The sequence below is a fragment of the Alexandromys fortis genome, unplaced genomic scaffold (genome assembly GCF_014885135.2).
Source record: "Alexandromys fortis isolate MF-2015 unplaced genomic scaffold, M_Fortis_MF-2015_v1.1 scaffold_90, whole genome shotgun sequence".
NCBI classification, from domain to species: domain Eukaryota; kingdom Metazoa; phylum Chordata; class Mammalia; order Rodentia; family Cricetidae; genus Alexandromys; species Alexandromys fortis.
Window position 1 is genome coordinate 45,126 of NW_026067985.1, and position 15,463 is coordinate 60,588.

Genomic DNA, 15,463 nt, shown 5'->3' on the forward strand with positions numbered 1-15,463 from the left:
AGGGGTCGCACAACTGTGGCCCCAGTACTAAAGCAGTGGACGCGAGAGGATCTAGAGTGTAAGGCTAACCTCAACTATATAGCAAGACACTTAAAAAAAAATCCAGAGACTGAGGAAATGGCTCCACGGTTAAGAGCACATGTTGCTCTTCCAGAGGACCCAAGTTCAATTCCCAGCACCCACCTCAGGCATCCCACAACCAGCTTTAACTCCAGGGGGGGTCTCACACCTCTAGCCTATAGAGGCACCTGAACTCACATGCACAGACACACATAACAAAAAATATTAGGGTGCTAGAGAGATGGCTCCATGGTTGAGAGCACTGTCTACTCTTCTAGAGGACCTGGGTTCAATTCCCGGCACCCACATGGCAAGTCACAGCCATCTATCACTCCTCTTCTGGCCACCATAGATACCAGGCACACACATGGCACATGGACAAGCATACAAACAAAACACCCATACATATAAGTAATAAAAATTTGAATATATTAAAATAATTTTTAAATTCCAATAACCATCACCACAGATGAATCTTATTTAAAAGAATGTGATGTGTGTACACGTGTGTGAGTGCACATGCATGTGTGTATGAGAGTGTGTTCATGTGTGTGTGCACAAGTGCATGAGAAATAGTGTGTGTGCATGCATGGGGGGGGATGTGCCATAGTGTACGTGTGGCAGAGGACAACGTACAGAAATGAGTTTTCTCCGTCCACTATGTGGGTCCTGGGGATGGAACTCTCTTCATCTTGCCCCCCCCTTATTTTCCAACACTGTAAATGGATCACACTGCACACAGGTGGCATCTTATTTCACTCCGTGTCTGAGAAATCCAGCCACATCATTACATAACAGTAGTTTTCATTCCCTCGTGTGTTCCAATATAGTAACACACCCGTGTTTTTCTCTCCGCTGCTGCCGGGCCCTTGGGTCATTTCCAGGTTGTGACCTCTGTGACTTGGGTTACTGTGGGTGTCCTCTGATATGTCTTTTGTGAACCTAAGCACTCATTGTTCTTGGGTAGACCTGCAGTAGAATTGCTGGAGCCCCAGACACAGCCTCAGACAGTATGTACGTGTGTGTCTATATTTGCATACGTGGACTCTGCATGAAATATAGTGGAGCGTACTTATTTAGCTTTAATAAAGAGTGCCAAGTGGATTGTTTAAACAACTCCACTGGGACTGGAGAGAAGTTTCAGTGAGGAAAGTATAGCTGTGCAGGCACAGAAGAGCCCACTACCCGTGTAAAGCCAGGAGTGGCAGCCTGTGTCTGTAACTCCGTGTTCAGGAGGCAGACACAGGTGGATCCCCTGGGCTCACTGGCCAATCACTGCACCCGATCAGTGAGCCCCAGGTTCAGTGAGTAGCCCTGTTCCAAAACATAAGGTAGAGAGTGACTGAGGGAGACACCTGACCTTGACCTCTGGCCTCCTCACACACACTCATACTCACATGCAGGCACACACTGACATACATGTTTACACTCACACACTTCTGTGCTCACATATTTACTCACACACATTCACATAAACACATTCACGTGCACCCACACTCACACAGCATGTGTTCATGCTCACACACTCATGCACGGGCACATACACACGTTCACAATCACACAAACACACAGTCACACACACTCACAACACATATACACATACACTCACACCCGCCCAGGCTTACACACTGTGTCACACACTCACACCCCTGTGAGAAGTGTGAGCATTCCAGGTGTTCCTTCCATCCCTTCATCAGTGTCTGATGGTACTGACACCTTGACTTCCAGGCACGGGGGACAGAGACATCGTCTAGGCTCCAGCTTCCTGACAGTCTTGTCTTCTCTCCCAGTGCCAGGAGAAGTGGATGACTTCCCCATCTCAGCGGTTCTCCTACGCCCTGGAGTTGCTCACTGTGTATGCCTGGGAACAGGGCTGCCAAGATGAGGACTTTGACATGGCAGAAGGTGTCAGAACCGTGCTGAGACTCATCAAGCAGTCGTCAAAGCTGTGTGTCTACTGGATAGTCAATTATGGCTTCGATGATGTAACAGTTCGCAATACTCTTCTGTGCCAACTCAGGTCCCAAAGGTACCCAGCTTCCTATCTCTCCAGCCGCAGGCCAGGGCCCCATTGAGAGTGAGTTCTGAGTCCTTGATGATATGGGGGAGCAGGGATGAGAATCTGTCTGCAGAGGAGATTCAGTCAATGCTTTCCACATTCCAAACCGTGGTCAGGCTTTGCCCCCCAAAGCCTGGAGGAAGGGGAGGAGTTCACAGCAAGAACCGTGAGATCGAACATCTCTGGAAAGAGGAGGATGAGGAGTCAGTGTGGCTGGGTACCGCAGAGCCCTCAGAAGCCTCTCCCTTCTGTGTGTGAGCGCACGCGCACTGGCATGTGTCTGTACAGATGCACTTGGAGGTCAGAAGTTAACATCAGGTTTCACTCTCTGCTTATCGTCAAAGGTTCACTTCTTTTATGTGTATGCGTGTTCCCCCCCCCCCGTGTGTATACCTGTAAACCCCGTGCACACAGTGCGTATGAAGGCCAGGAGAGGATGTCAGACTCCCCGGAACTGCAGTTACAGATCGTTGTGAGTCACTACATGAGTGCTGGGACTTGAACCCAGGTCCTCTGCAAGAGAAGTCAGTGCTCTTAACCTCTGAGGGGGTTCTCCAGCCATTCCACATTATCTGTTGAGTCAGGGTCTCTCACCGATGTTCACCAATAGGCTAGACTGGCTCACCAGCGAGCCCCAGGACACACTTGCCTCTGCCTCTTCAGGGCTGGGACTACAAATACACCAGCATCTAGTTCTTACATGGGTCTTGAGGGTCCCCAACTCAGGGCCTTTTTGTGAGGCAGGTATTTTACCCACTGACCCGTTTCCCTAGACCAAATTCTTTATTAAAATTTGTATGTCTGGCTGGGTGGAGGTGGTATATGCTTTTAATCCCAGCACTCCAGAGGCAGAGGCAGGAGGATCTCTGCGAGTTCAAGGCCAGCCTGGTCTACAAGAGCTAGTTCCAGGACAGGCCCCAAAGCTACAGAGAAACCCTGTCTCGAAAAAAAAAAATTGTGCGTTTGTGCACCAGAAGAGGATATAGGTGTCCTCAGTGTATTATTCTGAAGCAGGGCTCTCTTCTTCACTCTGGGCTCTGGCTTTCTCAACTAGGCTGGAAGTCAGCAAGCCCCAGAGAAACCCACGTCTCTACCCCTCAGAGGTGGGACTGAAGGCATGTACAGGGACACCCATGTTGTTCGTGGGTCCTGAACCCTGGTCCTTATGACTGAGTTCTAAGCAGTCTTAGTTTCTAAACTATCTTCCCAGGTGCTGCTGGGCAGGGGCGGGTGGGCTGAGGGGGACAGGCTCTCAGGATCTCACTGTACAATCCTGACTGGCCTGGAGCTCACTACGTAGACTAGGCTGAGCTCGAACTCACAGAGATCCACCTGCTTCTGCCTCCCAAGTACTGAGATTAAAGATGTGTGCTACTAAACTCAGCCCTGATTTCTTTTAATCTGATAAAATTTCTAGACCGGTCATCTTAGACCCAACTGACCCAACCAATAATGTGGGCAAAGACGACGGCTCCTGGGAGCTGCTGACAGAGGCGGCTCAGGCCTGGCTGTACTCTCCCAGCCTGAATGATATGTCACCTGCACAATGCTGGAATGTTCTGGTAAGAGGATTCCACGCTGGAGAGTGGGTCCTCCTGACGCTGACTTGAGAGAGTGTGTCGTGGCTGCCTGTGTGACTACTGTGACATGTCACACACTCGGTGTGGTTGAAAGCAACAGAATTCATTTCCCCCACTGTTCTGGATGCTGGGGGTTCAAAGACAATGAATAGGGCAGGGGTGGACTCTCTCCGGACAGTTCTGATCTCTGGCTCGGCTTGTGACATCATCACCCTGTCTTTCCCTCCACTGTCACATGTCTGCTCTGTCTTCGCTCCTTTTCCTTGATGTGGGTCTGACTGGGGACCCCACTCCTCTAAGGATAATAGTTATATTTAGTTGGAGCTCACCCTCGTGACCCTCTCCTACCAGCTTCTCTAAGTCCATTTCCTATTAGGTCATGGTCAGAGGTACAACAGGTCCAAATTCTGATATATCTTAGGGAGATACAACTCAACCAACCCTTAGAGGCCACGAAGATGGCTGTGAGGTAGAAAAGTGGGGGCTATAAAGAAGGAGGGTTCCCCCAGAAAAGAGATGGGTTTATTTCTGCAAGAGTGAAATCAGGAGGCAGGAGTTGGGGGCAGACAAGGAGCTGAGCCTCCTAGAAGTGTGCAGAACTCACGTCTGTGACTCCCAAGCAGACCCTGAGGCCCGGCCCCTGGGTGTGGGGCCAGCAGTGACGCAGATGTAATCTATCTGCCTGTCGGAAGAGGGCATCAAGAGCATTCCCAAACTAGACCAGCTGAGTCTGTCCAAAGGCTGCCTTGTTGGCCTTCGAAGTGGGACAGATGTGCCAATCACACCCCACCTGTGAGAACAGGTGAGGGGCAAACTTCTACCCAAAGTGTGGAGGCAGGGGCCACACTCCATCTACAGAGCTACCAGACTCTGACAGTGTGGGACAGACAGAAGGAAGCAGAGTCTGTGAATGGGGTCGTTCCCCAGGTAGATGCCAAGGACTCCACAATCGCTCCCATGTTCCCCACCCCGGCCTCCATTTTCACCACAGCCTGGTCTTTTACTTCCTTGTGACAACCTCCTTGGTTTACTTCTGAGTTTTCAAACATCTGTCTCTGCAAAAAGGGATGCACAATGCCTGTGTGAGCTTCATAGGCAGGAACTCTGGCACTTGCCGTTGTTGGCTGGGTGACATCGCACACACACGCCCTCAGCTTCATCACTAGGGTGGTGGCTGCAAGTCACCAGAGTCTCTTGAGGGTGCTTCACTTCCGCAACCACTGGTCTGTGGTCAAAACCAAATTTAAGTTCATAGTGTGGTCAAATTATAAGACACACACACACACACACACACACACACCATCATCATATTCTGACAGCCATTCCAAGAGCACCCTGTAGATCCCCCTTCTAACACACAGGCACATGATATGTTCAGCTTTCATGTCTCTCCTATACCCTAAAAAAAACTTTTTAAATGTCAGGCAGTGGTGACACACCCCTTTAATCCCAGCACCCAAGAGCTAGAGGTAAGAGGATCACTATATATATAAATATATATGTATATATATATAATGTGTACAAGTGTTGCCTGAATATATGTTGTGTTCTATGTGTATAATACCCACAGAGGCCAGAAAAGGGTATCAGATCCCCTGGAGCTGGAGTTACAGACAGCTGTGAGCCACCACCCGGGTGCTGGAAATTGAACCTGGGTCCACAGACAGTACACTTAACCCATGAGCCGTCTCTAGTCCCTACCACACCTTCCGATCCCTGTGCTCTACACTAGCCGGTCCTTTCAGACCATGACGTCACCCCTCTCTTGACAGCCCAGGAACCAACACACAAGCAGGAATGAGCGTTTCAGGCTTATCACATGTACACACACACTCACATGTAAACATATACACTCACAGACGAACCTCACACTCTCACAGGCGCTGCACAATGCTGACACTTGTGAACATACATCAGCACTCACAACTGCATACACTCACGTTTGCATGCACTCATGTGTGTACATAATGTGCATACTCACACATGCAAACATTTGTATTCTTGAATATTCATCTATAGCCTCTCATATGTGTGCATTCCCGTGTGTACACTTGCATATGATACACGCTCACACATGCACACGACACATGTACACTCGTGTGCGCATGCACACCCTGTACACCATCTGAGCTGTAGGAGCAGAAGGATTGAGTATGCTGCCACTGTCAAGGGGGTCAAGGGTCACAACATCTAGGTGTGTCCGACCAAGATCAGCTAGCCTGCAAAGCTAAGTCCCCTCTCTTGTTCCCAGACAGTTACACTGCTCTCTACCAATGCTCTCCAGGAAACTTATCCACTTAGACTTGTCTTCTTCTTCCCTCCCCACTGTTTAAAAAGTGCCCCCTAAATCTATAACCTTATCATTACAGCAGTGGGAATCCAAATGCAGTCTCTCAGAGCTGGGATGGAGACCCTTGAGGCCTCGTTCCCTTTTCAAGCTCCTTGACTCTAGGTACCCTATGTACCCTAGGTCCTTATCCACCTTCCAGGCCCTCCTCCCTGTGTCTGAGCTCACATCTACTTTTCCAAGTTTGACCCTCACACCTGCCTCTTGGAAGGTCTTTGGGGATCCCCTCATGCTGTCCGAGGGTGCCTCCCATGTCTGCATCCCACAGCCCCTTCAGAAGGATCTAGATCTCTCCCAAGTAGCCCATGAGGAACCAAGAAAGTTTCTGCTTGGAGAGGGGGTGGGCCACAGGAGGTAAGGATTGCCCCGAATCTCAAGAACATTTTTAGAGTATATGTGTGTAAGACAGGAAGGTCTCTGACAGGAAGGTCTCTGCCCACTGTTGGAACAGGCTAGCAGGAGGAGAGAGGTGAGTTTTGGGGTGGCTTCTGAGCAGAGCCCACCAAATCTCTTTCCTCCCTAGCCCACATCACTCTTCATCACCCCAAGCCATTTACTGGACACGTTCATCAAAGACTTCCTCCAGCCCAATGAAAAGTTCTTGGAGCAGATCAGAAAAGCTGTTAACATCATCTGTGAATTCCTCAAAAACAACTGCTTCAAGGACTCAAGCACCAAAGTGCTGAAGGCCGTCAAGGTGAGCGCTGGCCTGTCACTGTGCCAGCTCTTGGGAGCCAGGGAGACAAGGGTGAGGGGAGGCAGCATCTCACCTTCTCTTTCCTCCCTAGGGAGGATCCACTGCCAAAGGCACGGCTCTGAAGAATGGATCGGATGCTGATATCGTAGTGTTTCTCAGCCCCCTGAAGAGTTACGACTCCCAAAACAAGGAGCGTGCATTGTTTGTCCAGGAAATCCAGAGGCAATTAGAAGTCTTCCGAAAGACCCAGGAGCTGGAGGTGAAGTTTGAGATTTCAGAGTGGACGGCCCCCAGGGTGCTGAGCTTCACCTTGAAATCCAGGAGTCTCAACGAAAGTGTTGACTTTGATGTCCTGCCCGCCTATGATGCACTAGGTAGGAGTCCACAAACCCTAGCTCCTGAGAAGATTCTGGAAAACATGGAGGAAAAGCCAGGGAGGGTTGGGTAATTCTCTCCCAGTTCTTGCCCAGGCCCCCGACACCTACATGCAATTCCACTCTCATGTAAGCAGCCTCAAGGAGCTGCTGGCTCTGTTCTCCACGGCGTGTGAGGGATGGCACATACAGTTACAAACAGATCATAGATAACATCCCTTCATTTCCTCTGTGGAGAAGGGAACTAAAGAACAGAATGTGGGGGGATTTGTGAGGTAAGAGACAGGAAATTGGGGGAAGAAAACTCCTCCTCAGAAAGCCCATTCACAGGTGAGAGATACAGAAATATATGGACAAATGAAAGATCTCAAAGTAGGCTGGGGAGGTGGATCCGCGGTAAGAGTGTTTGCCATTCAGTCATGGGGACCTGAGTTTTATCCCCAGCACCTGTATAAAAAGCCAGGCTCTATTGGAGGCACACTGGTCACCCCAGTACTGCCTGTGGAGGGGGTGCGGGTGGAGAGAGAAAGGGTCTAGCTGAATCAGATTGAAGTTCAGGAGGAGACCCCATCACAGTGGGATAAGGTGAAGGATGATGCGTCGAGACGGCCAGCATCCTCCTTTGGCCTCTCATGGGTGTGCGCAGACAGGCACATGCACCCACATTCACAAAGCAACGTAGAGGAAAAAGGGTTTGTTTGGCTTACACGTCCAGATCTCAGTCCATCATGGAGGGCCATCACGGAGGGAAGTCAGGGCAGAAACTCAAGGAAGGAACTTGAAGCAGAAACCACGGGGGAATGCTGCTTGCTGCCTCACTTATAGGTTTATCTTAGCTAGCTCTTAATGAGTCAAGAGAATGGTGCCGCCTACAGTGGGCTGGGCCCTGCATCAAAATCAACTTCTCAGATTGACTCTAGGCTGCTTCATGTGTCCTCTCTCTCTCTCTCTCTCTCTCTCTCACACACACACACACACACACACACACACATTCTCACACCCATGCACATACAGAGGCCAAGCTACTGTGTGTGTGTGTGTATTTCCTATATTAGAATTATGAAGACTATAATATCTTCCACGTGAGAGGTTCTTGGGGCCCAGGGGTAATCAGGGTAAAACATTTGCTTAGCATGTACAAGGCTCTGTGTTCAATGTCACCACCCCAAGGTAAAGCCAACAAAGCTCTTACCCATTGTTTGGGGCTGGAGCTCAGAGGCAGAGTACTTGCCTAGCATGAGGATCCTGGGTTTGACACATCTCTCCCCAACTGCAAACAAAAACCAGCTGTTTTGATTTCTCTCAGAAAAGAGACAGGAGTCTATAGAATGGGCTTCAGCCCACTTTTGTCTGTTTGTCTGTTTGCTCTTGAAATAGCAGCTGTGCCAGTCTGCCTCCTGTTACTGTGATAAACACTGGCCAAACTGGGCGATGGTGGCACACACCTTTAATCCCAGCACTCGGGAGGCAGAGGCAGGCGGATCTCTGTGAGTTCGAGGCCAGTCAGAGCTACACAGAGAAACCCTGTCACAAAACAAACAAACAAACAAAAAATACAACCACTGACCAAATCGTCTTAGGGAAGAAAGGATTTAGTTCCTCTCACAGTTGTGTGAGTCACGGAGGGAAGTCAGGGCTGGAACCTGGTGGCAGGAACTGAAGCGGAGGCCATGGAGGAACACTGCTCACTCACTGGCTTGCTCCCTCTAGTTTGCTCAGCCTGCTTTCTTATAAAACTCAGGACCCCCAGAAGGCGGGGCCCTTCCACATCATTTATCGATGGAGAAAAAGCCCCCACAGATGAGGCCATAGGCCAGTCTGGTGGAGGCAGCTCCTCGGTTGAGACTCTGTCTTCTCAGGTGTGCCTAGCTTTGTGTCAAGTTGACAGAAAACTCACCTGTATAGCAACACAGCAAATGTTTTCAGCCTAGGAGGCCACAGTTTTCCCACTACTTGACTTTGCCATTTCAATCTGAAAACAGCCTTGGGTGATAGATTTACAAACAGGGACAACTCGGTCCCAGTGAAACTGTATTGACAAAAATGGGAGGTGGACTAAAGATACCTCAGCAATGGCAGTGTGTGAATGAGCTCAGAACAGACAGGAAGGTCTTTCTCCAACACTGAGAAACATCTAGACCTGTGTTCTGAATCCACTGAGAGCTTGAGGTGGGGCTGGAGCTACCAAAGAGCTGAAATTTTGTCTCTTTTCCTATTAATTATCTCAAATATAATCAGCCACAGTCGCTGGTGGCTGCCCTAGTGGGTACCACAGGTGTGTGTCCTACTGTGAAATTACCAGCACCCACCAGATCATGGAGTCATTACTGTCTGCATCTTGGATACCCATCAGTAATTCAAATATATATACATGGTTCAAAGGAAATCCCCCCCCAGAATGAAATTGCACTTGTCAAAATATATATATATTATATATAGGATATATATGTGTGTATGTATATATATATATACATATATATATATATGATGGGTTCATTGGCTAAGGGGGGCTTGCTGCTCTTTCAGAGGACCCAAGTTTGGTTCCCAGCACTAGAGTCCAGTGGCTCACACCTTGTAACTCCAGCTCCAGGGTACCTGGTTCCTTCTTCTGGCCCCTACAGCCTCTCACATGTGCATGTGTGTGAACACATCACACCCATACAAATAAAAATAAAGTTTTTGGGCCAGGCGTTGATGGCACACACCTTTAATCCCAGCACTCAGGAAGCAGAGACAGGTGGATCTCTGTGAGCTCAAGGCCAACCTGGTCTACAAAGTGAGTTCCAGAACAGCCATGGCTACACAGAGAAACCCTGTCTGGGAAAACCACATAAATGAATAAATAATAAAGTTTTTTGAAAAACCACAGTATTGAAATCTGTAGAGAGTTTGTCTAACATGCCCAAAACCTGGGTTCAACTCCCATACACTGGGCATGGGATTACTCACCTGTGATCTCAGCAGTCGGAAGGTGGAGTCAGGAGGATCAGAAATTCAAGATCAACTTTGGCTACATAGCAAGTTCAATGCCAACCTTGGCTACCTGAAATCCTGTCTCGAAAAAGATTGTTTTTTTTCCTCTGTTACTTACCATATACAATAGGACTAACATACACTCTTCTCCCATGTCAGGTCAGCGGCATCCTGGCTTCACCTCCAATCCCGAAGCCTACAAGGAGCTCATTGCGTTATGTAAATCATCAGGCATCAAGGGGGAGAGTTTTCCATGTGTTTTACAGAGCTACAGCGCGAGTTCATTAAACCCCGACCCACCAAACTGAAGAGCCTGATTCGCTTAGTCAAGCACTGGTATAAACAGGTCAGCCAGACCCTGCTTTGGCCAATGCAGTTGCTGTTTTACCAGCAAGCTAAGATAAGCTTTGCCAACTGTCCTGAACCCCCCAAATCCTCCCGTGCTCGGTGCTGGGCCTCTGTAGGGAAGCTGTTGCTTGTTTAGCCGTGGGTCTTCTGATTGCATTCTGCTACTTGTGTATTAGGTCAGGCCTAAAGAGCCTCCTAACATCAGAGCTTGTTCTGACCTCACACTGGTCAAAGAATTCAGGGGCAGCCAAGTTCTCCTGAGAAGCATGGATGGAAGTTAAAGTTGCATGCCACAGGTTACCAGTACAGCTGTATGGACACCATGTTGTCTCTCAAAAGGCAACAGGAAGCTGTGGCTGAGACTCAAATCATCATGAGTGGCTGAGGCCTAGGGGACTGGGGAGTTCTGATTTGAATTTCAGCAAGTCACGTGACTCCCTCAAGCACCACCCCTCCCCCCCCCACTAGTCCACCTACCTCCCCATCCCACAGCCAGTCTTCCTCTGACATGGCAATCCATGGTACAGGGCTCATAGCTAGCCTGCAGAGGGTCCTATCAGCCAGGAGTTACATTGCTGTCCAAAAACAGGACACCATGTGTGCCACTCTGCCTGCTGCTGAGTCTAGCAAGCCTGCCTAGGACTCAGGGGCTTCCTCTTTCAAGTTCTGTTTCATAACCCTGTTGCCCGGCTACAACCCAAGTAGTCCATGAGACACACTGGGCCCCTCTGCCTCACCAAGGTCACCTGACATCTCCACTCTTCCCATCAGTGTGAAAGGAAAATGAAGCCAAAAGCATCGTTGCCCCCAAAGTACGCCCTGGAGCTTCTCACGGTGTACGCCTGGGAGCAGGGCAGCGGCATGAATGATTTCAACATTGCTGAAGGCTTCCGGACAGTCCTGGACCTGGTCATCAAATACCAGCAGCTCTGCATCTTCTGGACAGTCAACTACAACTTCGAAGATGAGCCGATAAGGACGTTCCTACTGACCCAGATCCAGAAAAAGAGGTGCCTGTGCCCCAGTCCCCCACCCTGTTCTGAATTAACCTGATTCCCTTCTGTGCTATTTCTTCCATGACCTGGATTCTTCTCCCCAGGGTCTTGTTCATTCCCAGTGTGAAACTGAGGGAGAAGCTGCCAGATGAGTGACTCCAGGGGGAAAACCCAACCTCGGGAGTGGGAAGGGCTGGCCAGCCAGAAGGGACTCAGAAGCGGGGGAGGGGAGCAGGCAGAGGGCACCATCACTGCTTTCTTTCTTCTGTTATGTGGAAACATGAAATGTATGCATTAGCAGATCTTAGAGGGGTCTGAGGTGGCAGGATGTCCCTGAGAAACAGCATTGCCATTTCCAGGCTCAAGTGCGCATGCACACACGCCAGTGCTGACCAACTTAGCAATGCTGTACTGTGACATCTTGTGGTTGGGTGAGAGTCTCTTGAAAGGGGTCATCACTACAGTTCACTGTGCGGTGTAAACAACAGCTTTCAGAAGGGTTTTTGGCTTTCAACTACAACAATTCAAGGAAGTTACTTTGACTCTTAAGTAGATTCAAATTGCTTGACCTAGGCTGCCAGGCTACATTGTGTCTTTGATGGGAATAGAGCCAGTGGTCTTGTAAACAAACCGTCCTTTCCTAGTCTCTAACTCTCAACTCTCCTTTAGACCAGTAATCCTGGATCCAGCTGATCCCACAGGCGACGTGGGAGGAGGTGACCGCTGGCATTGGCATCTTCTGGCTAAAGAAGCAAATGAGTGGCTCTCCTCCCTCTGTTTTGAACTGCAAAGTGGAGACTTAGGGCAGAGAGTGCAGCCGTGGAAAGTGCCAGTAAGAGTGCCCTGAAGAAAGTGGGTGGTTCTGTCACAAATCCAATCAGAGGGCTTTCTTGCTATAGTGATTTGGAATTACTGAGCCCCCAAAAGAACCAAAAACTGGACTCCAGGAGTTCTTTCAGTCAGTCATCCGCCCTGCTCAGCGTACCTAAAGACCCAGATAACTGAGAGTTGGGATCGTGAGGCACGGAGAAGGGGAAGGATGGGGACATCAGAGGAAGTGATTCAGCAGAGTTCATTTCCCCAGAACCCACATAAATGCAGGGTGGGTGTAGCAGCCTCCTTATGATTCCAACCTTGGAAGGCTGAGTCAACAGAATCCCCAGAGCAAGCCAGCTAGCAAAGCTAACCCTATCAGCTAGCTCTGGGTTTGATTGATAGAGCCTGCCTCAATAAATGAGGTGGAATAGTGACAAAGGATGAGTCCTCACAGCATCCCGGGGCCTTATACACATAGATATACACATGTACACACATAAAAACATGCATACAAATGACATTTGCATGTATACACATGTAAACATGCATACACGTGCATGCAATACAGAGAGAGAGAAAAAAAAAACAGAAGAAAAGAGGGCACATAGTAAGTAGATTAGATTAAACGCTTCGTTGATGAATTTTCACACTTTTAAAAACCTAGACTTGTCATTTGAGGCCAGCCTGGTCTACAAGAGCTAGCTCTAGGACAGGCTCCAAAGTTACAGAGAAACCCTGTCTCAAAAAAACAAAAACAAACAAACAAACAAACAAAACCCTAGAATTGTCACATGATCACCTGTAGCTTTGAAAGTGGCTACCAAGCTAGGGATCAAATTGTACTGTCGAAGGTTGGAATTCCCTCCCCCTCCACCCAAGATACACCAGACACAGCCTTCTAGACTACCCTCCCACAGGCAGGCACACTCCATTCTTCCTTCTGTGCCTCCTTGACACTGTTGACTTCCGGGGACAAGGTGAGAAGGTTGTATTGTGCATTGTGAGATGCTGAACACTGTCCCCAGACTCCCTATGTACTTCCCAGTTGGAACCTGAGACATTGTGTTGTGTCTTCTGGTGAGAGAGAGTTTTGTTGTTGTGTTTCCCAAATAGCTTTTCCAGATTCTTTTCTGGAGACAGGTTCTCACTGTGTGGTCCTGAATGATCTGGAACTCACTCTGCAGACAAGGCTGGCCTCGAACTCACAGAGATTCACCTGCCTGTGCTGGGATTAAAGGCGTCTGCCACCACACCCTTCTTTAAGCCCCCACCCCACCTGTCTTTTTCTCCCCAGGTAGTACAGACCCCAGGAAGCTGTGGAGCTCATATCTACCCCACTGTGGGTATCAGAGTTGGAGTCCATCTCTGGGATGAAAATGCTAGATGAAGCCTCTAGAGTCAACTGACCATTGATTTAAAGACTCAAGCCATGTTACAGAAGGGAGCAGGTCCAGACCTCCCTGGCTGGTCCCCACCTCTCTCCTGCACTCCCAGACGACTCTGCTTGAAATCAAGACTTTGGATCTGCTCCCCCACCCCACCCCAGGGTCTCACAATATGGACACCCCTCTGTGCAAGTGACCTTCAGAGATGCTTGCCCCCAAGCAGCGTACTGTGTTCCCATTCTATATGTTTTTTCCCTGTTTCCTTCTCTACACGCCTCTCTTCAGCTCTGGACTCACCCTGTGTCACCAAGGTAGAGCCCCTCCCTTGCCCTTCATTTCCAACAGTACCAGTTAGCTCTCAGACTCTCGCTGCATCTTTACTGAGCTCTTCCCTCCATCCACAGGCCTTTCCTGCCTGTGTGGAAGCAGAGGTGTCCAGCCCAGCAGCCAGCCAACCCTCTCCCTCCACCCCTGCTGTTAAAACCCCTTCTCTTGGGGAAATGTAAACAACATGTACCCCTCCTCCTAAGGTCCCGGAACAAACCAAGGTCTGAGGAACCAAGGAGTTCATTGGGCTTACCTGCAGCATGTGGGTGAGGGGTCACAGGCGGGGCTGAGGTGACTCTAACTCATCTGTACTGGAATGTCCTCACCCACCATGAACGGTGGCTTCTAGAGGGCTGCCTAGAGGGCACCCTGTCCCCCCATCTTTCCCCTTATATCCTCTAACCCCTCCCAGAGACCACGTGTAAATAGGGCAGAGCAGCATACAGATGGTTGTAACTGGTTGCTGAATTCTCAAGTAAGCGTCCTTAACCTTCCCACATCCCTCTTCCAAGGGGGAAGAACAGTCATCAGGCCCAGCTGCGATGTTCTAGGACTAGCTGGCTCAGGTCAACTCCTGAAGATGGCGGTAGTTTGTCTCAGAGGGTAGTTCTATACAAAGCTTCACACCAAGGGTGGTTGATACCTCCTGTCTTAGCCTTGAGAGCTGCCCTTACCTTCTTGGCTGCCCAGGGCCCTCACCCCAGCATTTCAACTATATTGGTACATAAGGGCTTAGCCCCATGCATCCTCATGCAAGGTTGTCCCTTCTCTCCCTGGCTCTGACATGCTGCCGGCCCCTGTACCACATCTCATCATAGAACCGCAGCACCTAGGGAGTTTATTGCTATAGGACTCCTTCGTCATCTCTGGATGTAAGCTGAGGTGACTCAAGTTGGGCCCTGAGAGAGTTTCAAGGGAGGGGCTTGCCCAGGCAGGAACCCCAGGCAAGTGATTAGAGGGCCAGAATATGAGACATGGTGCCCTCGGCAGGGAAGGGGTAGCACCAGAGTTCAATCCTATGACCAATGATGGGACCAGGCACCCCTAAGTGTTGAGACCCCGTCAACGTCTCTGGATAAGAAGGTTCTAGAAGTTGTCCCATCAATAAACATCCCATTGTATCAAGAAAGGTAACGTCATGCCTCCGTGGGGACAGATGCTTCTGGGTCTAGAAAGGTAACGTCATGCCTCCGTGGGGACAGATGCTTCTGGGTCTATCAACTCCCTGGACTTCTACACTACATATCACATTGGCTAATCATTTCTATGCTTTGTAATAAACAGTGACCTTGGGTGCATCCTTTCTTCCCTCCTCGAGCTATTCTGATAAACTGTGAACCCAGAAGGGGGTCATGTGTGCAACACACAGAAATACAGACCTGCAAGGAACACAGTGAGAGACTCAGAGGGGACAAAGGGAACTCATTCTCTCCCGACAATGTCCTTTTAACATCTTGTAGGTAAGTTAAAGTCATGGCGAGCAGAATCAGAGAGAATTCACA

The 15,463-nt window shown here is 49.4% G+C and overlaps 1 protein-coding gene across 1 annotated transcript in view; it reads left to right on the forward strand.

Moving 5' to 3' along the window:
* The window catches only part of Oas2 (2'-5'-oligoadenylate synthetase 2), a 24,180-nt gene extending 8,907 nt beyond the window's left edge, over positions 1–15,273 (forward strand). The window contains 12 exon segments of the mRNA XM_050159060.1: positions 699–713; positions 1,008–1,034; positions 1,720–1,839; positions 1,841–2,089; positions 3,537–3,681; positions 6,570–6,743; positions 6,835–7,117; positions 10,250–10,327; positions 10,330–10,436; positions 11,210–11,448; positions 12,103–12,265; positions 13,544–15,273. Coding sequence (XP_050015017.1) covers positions 699–713; positions 1,008–1,034; positions 1,720–1,839; positions 1,841–2,089; positions 3,537–3,681; positions 6,570–6,743; positions 6,835–7,117; positions 10,250–10,327; positions 10,330–10,436; positions 11,210–11,448; positions 12,103–12,265; positions 13,544–13,636 — 1,693 coding nt within the window. The 3' untranslated portion in view covers positions 13,637–15,273.
* Positions 15,274–15,463: the final 190 nt, after the last annotated feature.